The sequence below is a fragment of the Molothrus aeneus genome, chromosome 3 (assembly GCF_037042795.1).
Source record: "Molothrus aeneus isolate 106 chromosome 3, BPBGC_Maene_1.0, whole genome shotgun sequence".
In the NCBI taxonomy this organism is placed as follows: Eukaryota; Metazoa; Chordata; class Aves; order Passeriformes; family Icteridae; genus Molothrus; species Molothrus aeneus.
In genome coordinates this window covers 22,157,419-22,165,714 of record NC_089648.1, presented here as the reverse complement: position 1 = coordinate 22,165,714, position 8,296 = coordinate 22,157,419, and the positions used below count along the sequence as shown (strand labels likewise).

The following is an 8,296-nucleotide window of genomic DNA, read 5'->3' as shown; positions in this document are numbered from 1 at the left end:
AGAAAGGAGTGAACTACATAGTGCAGGAACACACTGAGCCCTTCAAGTCCAGGCTGCTCCCAGTGCTAAGAAAGTGGGAAGGCATGAAATTTACTTGCTTAGTGATCACTACTAAAGACTGATTTGAGGGACATGGGGGGAAGCTGCAGAGAACCAGAGCAGAGCTGAAAATGGAAATAGTCTTGAGAATCCATGAGCACTTCATCTCAGCCAAATTCCTTGTAACAGCACATGAAGCGGTTGGAGAGCTGTGGCAGCACTGGCTCTTGGCAGCAGTCAGAAGGCATCAGGGGTTTGTTATCTTGGTTATAGACTTTCAGCAGAGTAAAAATGAGCCTCTTGTGGCAGACTGGGGGGAGTAAAAAGTGTTACCTTCTAGTATGAACAGAGTAAATAACATTACTGATGTGCGCCCTTTATAAAATGTAACTTACAATCCCTTAAAAAGATGATTAGACTTTTTGGTAGAGGTCAAGAAAGGTTTAGCTGACTGAAGCAAGTGACACTAATAATATAATCATCTTACACTTATAGCCAGGGAATTGCAGATGTTGCACATCCAGGTATTTCTGTCAGCTTGTGATTAACAAGGGGCACACTTGAAGGAGCAAGCTCAGCAAAATTCTAGAAACAACATTTAGAAAGTACTTATTGAACGTTGACATGAAAGGCTCATACTTTATGCCTTCAGCTTTGTTTTGTATTTTGTTATGACAGTTTTGTATCTGGGACTTTTTGTTGTTTTTTTTTCCTTCCCCCACACACATAATATATTCTAGATTGTACACATAATCCATAAATATTAACGTTATAGCCAATTTATTACAGATATTACTTCCCTGATACTGAAACAATGTTATATATAAATATTTCTACATTAATACAAACACATGCAAAACAAATCAGAAAACAGAAGTCTTGAGTAAAGAATGACCAAACTGCAAAAAAAATTATAAATTGTGTACTTTGCAAGTGTTTGTGGTTGCAGTATCCAACTCTGATCCCAGAGGAAAAACAAAAAATCCTTCTTGCTGTCAGTATTTTGGTTTGCACAGAGAAATCTGTCAGAATCATTGATTATCTTTTTAATATTATGATTACAGGAAAAGAGTTTTTCAATGCAGTTACACATTATTTGAAACCGTGGCACATAGCTTAAAAAGCAAAGGAATAGTAACATCACCAAAAAAGTGGGATTTCTAAGTACCATGCACAGAAAATTGTTGGTATGTCAACCACCTTAAGAAGGGAAGGGCAAAGATAAAGGCTTAAATGCCATTTTCCCCGGCAACTTCTCCATGTTTCTTCCTAAAAAGTGACAGCAATATTTTAATGACCCAATCTATGACAGGTAACAGAGACAAAAGCAGTCTGTACTGATGGTAAGAAAAAGAAATCCACATTGGCCAAGTTTCTTTATTTGATACTTCACATCTTCACTCAATACTATTACTGAATGTTTGAAAAACTGTCCTGTACACCATGAATATACAAAATTTATCTGAAGCATTAAATCTGTAAAAATAGGAACAATTCAGTCAGACCAAGTGTAACTGAAGACCTGGCAGACAGTGAAGGGAATTGTTTATCCGGGCTGAGACACAGTCAGAAATTAAGACTTAACTAAAAGAACCACAGACTATTAAGGTAACAGAACTATGTAAATTAAGATTTTACTAATTTGTCAGAAGATAGGAGAGGGAAAGGTAATGGATTTTATTTTAAATCAGTAAGCATAATGTGATTTTTAGAGACACCTTGGAGGTCTAATTACATACAACTAGAAAACTCACTGCCTTCAGGCACCCTCATATCAAGTGCAAATCTGCGCAGTTATAGAATATATTTATAAAATATACTATATGCAAACATCTTTACAGAGCTTTAAATCAAGCCAAAAAGTAAATATACTTGATGGGACAACAGGAAAAAAAATCAAAAATGTGGGCAGTGTGACTGTGGCCCTGCAAAGCCAGAGGAAACCACTCAGGTTATCTGCAACAAAAAGAAGATGGGATTTGCACCTTAAAAGTTGACTGTTAACAAAAATGAAGAAAATTATCTTCTGTGCTTCTGAAAATTAACATAAAATTAGCTTTCGTGACTTTTCCATATTATTGTTATCTTAAAATAACTTCTACAGCACAATGTCAATCCTTGAATACCAATAACCAATCACGTAATTGAAAGTGAAAGGGTTTCCCAGCTAAATTCAAATTAAAAACTACATAATTCTAAGGAGTGTAATGCTCTGGAAAAAGCTTTAAATTAAATTATTTTACTTGTAAAGCTAGTGTTAGGTTTTTTTAGTTAGAAAACAACTGGAAGCAAGAAAGCTGCAAGAGTACAAATGACAAAATCCTTTTTAGATACACCACGTGAAAGAGTGAATTATCCACTGATGCAGACAGAAACATCCATTTGCTACATTATTTGCTTCCTTACTTCATTCCATTGCATGTACACACAGCATAAGTATTAAAATGCAGAATAATAAATAAACTGGCTCAGATTACTAGCAAGGGGCAAAACACAATCCAGAATTGTGCTCTATCTAGTTTCTGTTTCAGCAGTCTTTTTCTCTTCAGTTCAAGTGAAAAATCATAGTCAGACTTCCAAAAAGAGTCGTTCTTTTTTTTATCAGAAACTTAAGTTCATTTGCCCAGGTTCATAACCCAAGACATTTCTGTGAAGGAAGCACAGTGCAAATTATAGGACTAATAAAATTTGCTTACATAGAAAGAAGTTTACTTGATTAATGTTAATTGGTATCTTTATGAAATACATTGTAAAACAAGGATTAAATAACAGGACTGAGTTTGTTGGGGGTTCTTTCCTTAGACTTTTTTCGTCATCTCTCCTTTGAAAAGCTTACTGAATTACAAAAATCTTAATAAAGTTCCAGTCTTCAGCAGATAATCATTATAAATGCTGCCAATCAATGCCAACTAGAGTTTGATTTGCTTCTTGTGCATGTCCAATTTCCTCTGTAATACTGTGCTGCTGCCAGAGTTTTTGAATCTTTTTAAATCGTTCTTTGCACAGATGTAAGGGATTCCCACGTCTGAAAAGGAGATAACACTTATCAGGAATGAAAAAACACTGCAACTAAGCACAAACACTCATGTGTGACATACTAAGTATTAAATAACCCCATAAAATACTACAACATTTAGATAATCCTTGAACATTATTCTGTTATCAGAGCAAATCAATAGGTATTTGGATGAGTAACCTGCAGTGCTACCTTGTCTGGTGCCCCTTCCTTACAGCTCAACAGTTCCCTCCAGCCTCTGGGAACCTCAAATCCAGCCCACAGAACTCCAAATGCAGGGTTTTAGCAACCTCTGGGTCGAACCAGTTCATATTCTCTGATTTTGGCCCGTTTCAGAAATAGCAAGCATTGACAATATCCAGGCCCTAAATTATCCTCATCCAGGAAGCAGAGATACGAGTTAAGACAAAGAACTACCACACTGAATAAAAAACACCCATAATACTTCCACTTGGAATTAAATTAACACAGGTTATAAAAACAAATGCACGAGACACAAATGACATTTTCAGCCTTAGTTTCTAGTCAACTTCACAGATGCTAGAAAGATTTAACTTTAAGCAGTTTTCAGGACAACTGTTTTTAATTTGGGGAAGATCATGCATGAAATATTTTTGACCTAAACCCACGTATTAACATTAAAACATCTGAAGGTACTAGATGCAGCAGCAATGTAAAAAAAAATGTTACCCAAATAATTAAAATAAAAAAATAACAAAAAAGTTATTTTTCCTAATTATAGATACTTCTATAATTCCTGTCTTTAAAAGACAGTTTTTAAAATATTTACCTGAGTCCCTGGTCTGTCTCTCCATAGTCATCAAGATAAGGAGGAGGATAAAAACAGCCCTTTGTTTTCCCAGCTAAAAATAGCACCTGACATTCTCGTACTCTGGAGAGAAACAGAGAGAAGATTTTTAGGTATTGATTTTTAGGTGAATAGTGTCTCATACTTTCATAGACACTGCTTTTCCAGTTCTCACCTACTTTCATTCTGTACAATCTGCATGTACAGATTTTTAAATGCACTATTTTTTAAAACTACATCTCTCATTCTCTTCCTGCTATAACTCCTCAGTAGCAGTTAAAACAATGTTGTTTCATGTCTTAATATTTGCAGGCTGTGTAAAATACTCAAGAGAACCATACGAAAATAAAACAATTTTGCTTCTCATTAATCCTTGCCAAAGTGAAAACAGACATTATCTAACTTTTCCCTATTTGCAGGAAGACAACTAAAATGAATTTTTATGTTTTTGCCAGCTACAGCAGCAACAAAATGAAAGTATTTACCTTCATCATTTTGTAATACTTGAGTAGAAATAAATGCACAGGCAAAACAAATTCCCTTGAAAATGAAATTTGAACTTTCTTTGAAATTTTATCTTCAAAGAAGCAACCTCTGAACCTTACACCAAAGCCCAGGAGATGAATACACTTCAGTTTTTAGGCAACCCTGTTGTTAACAAAACACTGCCTGCCATCACATGTATAGAACTATTAATTTAGTAAATATACACACCCTCCAACCCAGCAATGAGAGGGGAGGTGTTCAGCTCCTTACCTAAGGAATATGCCCACTCCAGAACCACAGGTGTACGTATGTGCAGTACAGGCTCCAACATCTTCCCCTTCAAGTTCAGTCTGACAGCAGTAACTCTGAGAACACAGCATGGTCCCACACACAAGGCACAATGTTGGGGCTCTGCTTTTGTCACCACCTGATTTCGGACACCTTTTGTTAGGAAAAAAAGAAAGAAAAAGAAACCCACTGTATGTGTAAACTCTAGATAGTAAAAAGATTCAGAACTACTTTTGACCATTTATGCAGTTAACAGCTAAAATTTCCATTTCCATGTTTAACTGAAATACAGGGCACTTTGGCTGATAAATGCTATGTGCCCTTTATGATTCCATTGACAACTTTCAGGTTAAAGGCTTCCCAGCTGATGAAAGGAGCAGCAGACTTTGGGGTGCTCTGTAATTGCACACAACTTACGAGAAATTGGATGCTTGGTTAATGAGGCAGCTGTAGTCGTCCGGAAGGTCTATTAATTTGTTGGATTCTCTTGCATAGCTAGAATAAAGCAATCAAATCAGCACTCATATTTCAATGAATAATACACAAGTGGCTTCAAACTCATCCATGTTTTCCTGACTAATCTAAACAGCATCTGTGAATAATTAATTTTTTTAAGTTTCCCTCTTTTCTGCCATTCTTTGAGTAAAATGGTACCACATAAAAAGACGAACACACAAGATCTCTCAAATAAACCTCCTCCCATTTTCTTAGTCTTATATTTTATCAATCTGAGAAAATGCAGAGGTGGAAAATACATGTCATTTGTATACTTTTAGCAAACCTAATTATAAGGTCACTACAGATTTAAAGAAATATTTTTTCTCTCCTGTATAAGTCTGTTTGTATTTTCTTTTTGTCACTGACATTGAAAATAGTCTGACTTTCAAGTTGTATCCTGAAGAGAATGAAATATGCATGCCATGTCAAGGACCTATTTAATATCAAACACTTAATATATTTAAAAGTAACTTAAATACTTAATATATTTAAAAGTAACAGATACTATACACAAAATTCTAATAATCTTCAATTTTAGAAATAATACAAATTAGACTGTGAAATGCAAACAGAAGTTTGTAACAGAAGCAATGTACAAGAGCATGCTGAGAGGAAAAAGAAACCATCACTGTCAAGTTAGACATAAGCTTGGGAAGAGCAGGTAAGAATCAGCAAAAGGAACACATAGAAAAGATCCCAACAATCACATGTGGCAGGAAATCAATTACACAATCAAAATACTCTTACTGTGTAAGAAATTCTGTTAAATGGTCTGGTATTTCACAGATTGAGTGTTTAATTTTTATTTTTATCACAACCTTATTGTATGCATAATGTTAAAAGATTGCCTTTATGTATTTAGCACAGGAGATTAAAAAGCAGGGATATGTTTTTAATGACAGCACTGTGAACTTCACATTCATTTCTAATTATTAGGATAATTGTTAACCACTATTTTTACCCAGCCTTCAGAAAGAACAACACCCTAAATGCTTTTCTACACCCACTAAATATTAAATGCATTCTGAATTCAAAGTAATTGTGCAGCAAGAACAAATGTATGAAAAGCTGATTTTCTTTTCAGCAATTGACTCAGTGTTAGCTTTACTGAAGGAATTGGATTCTTTAAAAAGACAATTTAAAAAGCTCTTCAATGCCTGGTATATTTAAAGAAAGGTTATACACATCCTTTAGCAACATCATATTTTTTGCATCAGAAGGTACAAAGTAATAGGAAACATGAGATGAAATTTTATGACGGCACATCAGTCTAAATAAAACCCCAATATTAAACTTCACCTTTAAAATCTACTCATTTAAGCAGTATTTCCTTTTCTTACAATATTAAAAAAATCACTTCTTCCCTAATATCTTTATCATTCAACAAAGCAGAACAGATATGATGTTATTATAAACACCCATTAGAAAAAGTTTTTTTGAGAATGCTGCAACATTAAAGTTTTTATGCTTACCTGATAGCATGTCTCTTGCCTTCCAGGTATCTTTTTACTTCATTGTTATTGCACCAACTACAAGGAAAAAAAAATTGGCTTTTAACTTCAATAGATGATAGAAATAGAAATGAGCAAAAAATCCAAAGTACATCTATTAAAAAACCACTACAACCAAAATGGTTTCTCTCAAAACATTTCCTTCATAAACACTGATCAAAATCTGTGATTCACTTCCATAGGTATTCCTGGGAGAATATTTACACTACTATAGTGTGCAAGATTCCTTATTATATTAAAACGAAGCACAAAACCACAACTTACCTTTCTATTAACGTGTTCAGAATCTCACTGTTTTCTTGAAAAAGGCAAGTGAGGTTGTTTGGCAAGGAAAGATAGCTACATAAGTGTTCAAACTGGTTTGCTCCGTTTACTGAAAAACAAAAAAGGTGTAATTCTCATAACTTCATTTTTAAAATGGTTCTGATGATCACCTTCAGGTTCACATTCTGTCCCTACATATGCCATATGTGGAGCACAGTAAAGAATGTTACCAACATCGATTATCTGGGGTGTAACAGTGAATTTACAGAGATATAATAGTATATAATGGATACAATAGTCCATGGTTTGGATTGGAGGGCACCCTAAAGACAATCTCATTCCAACCCCCCTGCCATGGGCAGGGACACCTTCCACTAGACCAGGCTGCTCAAAGTTCCATCCTACCTGGCCTTAATATTAATTATTAGCAGATGCTGATTGAATGAAATCAATGCAAGCAAAAGCAGGTCTCATTTGAAAACAACAATCCATAGGAGCTTTGAAACAATCAAAATTTCATTATTAAGAAGAAGGGAATCAATCTCTATTTTAAGCAATCTAGAATGGCATTTACCTCTATATTAAAAATACATTTTAAAAACAACCAAATTCTTTTTTTTGCCTTTTTCATTATGCCAACATGATGCTGCACTGGTAACAAGCCCACATCCATTCAATCAGCTTCTTCAGACAAGTGAGTTTAAATGTAATTTATTTTGACCATTAATGTTTATGTCTTGAAAACTAATTTAGTACAAAGCAGACAATACCTTGAATTTCTGAGGGTGCTGGGACTCCATTTAAGTAATGAAAAAACAAAGCAGAACATCTCAGGAAAGGCATGATTCCAGCTTTTAAATTCCTCCACAGGTGCCAGCCTGAGGAAATTTCTTTCAAGGCACTTAAGAGAATAAAAGAAAAAAAGTTTGCTTTTATTTAATAATTTCAGTTTGAGAGCTATATTTAGTAAGTCAGTAGTCACACTGCATACTAAATTACTGACTTCAACTGAAACAATCACTATGCCAAGTGCTTATTTCAAAGCAATCTCCAAGAAAAACAACAAACCAGAGATTCATAAAAATGTAACCAACTGAGACAATAATTTAAGGAGAATTCTGCATAAACATTTCAGATCACAGAATGGTTTTGATTGGAAGGGACTTTACAGACCATCTCATTCCAATCCCCTTGCCTTGGGCAGGGACACCTTCCACTAGACCAGGCTGCTCAAAGCCCCATCCTACCTAGCCTTGAACACTGCCAGGGATAGGGCATAAACAACTTCTCTGGGCAACCTGTGCCAGTGCTTCACACCCTCACAGGAAACAACTTCTTCCTAATTCCTAAATAAAGTTCTTCCTAATACCTAAAACCTACTCCCTT

The 8,296-nt window shown here is 34.9% G+C and overlaps 1 protein-coding gene across 2 annotated transcripts in view; it reads right to left on the bottom strand.

The window, feature by feature from the left end:
* Window positions 1–802: 802 nt before the first annotated feature.
* UBR2 (ubiquitin protein ligase E3 component n-recognin 2) overlaps window positions 803–8,296 on the bottom strand; it is a 55,515-nt gene continuing 48,021 nt past the window's right edge. For both annotated transcript variants that reach the window (XM_066546486.1, XM_066546485.1), the window contains exons 41-47: window positions 7,681–7,811; window positions 6,911–7,019; window positions 6,608–6,664; window positions 5,055–5,132; window positions 4,620–4,790; window positions 3,846–3,947; window positions 803–3,064 (exon numbers count right to left, since the gene is read on the bottom strand). In XM_066546486.1, coding sequence (XP_066402583.1) covers window positions 2,923–3,064; window positions 3,846–3,947; window positions 4,620–4,790; window positions 5,055–5,132; window positions 6,608–6,664; window positions 6,911–7,019; window positions 7,681–7,811 — 790 coding nt within the window. In that variant the 3' untranslated portion in view covers window positions 803–2,922. The remainder of the gene's footprint in view (window positions 3,065–3,845; window positions 3,948–4,619; window positions 4,791–5,054; window positions 5,133–6,607; window positions 6,665–6,910; window positions 7,020–7,680; window positions 7,812–8,296) is intronic.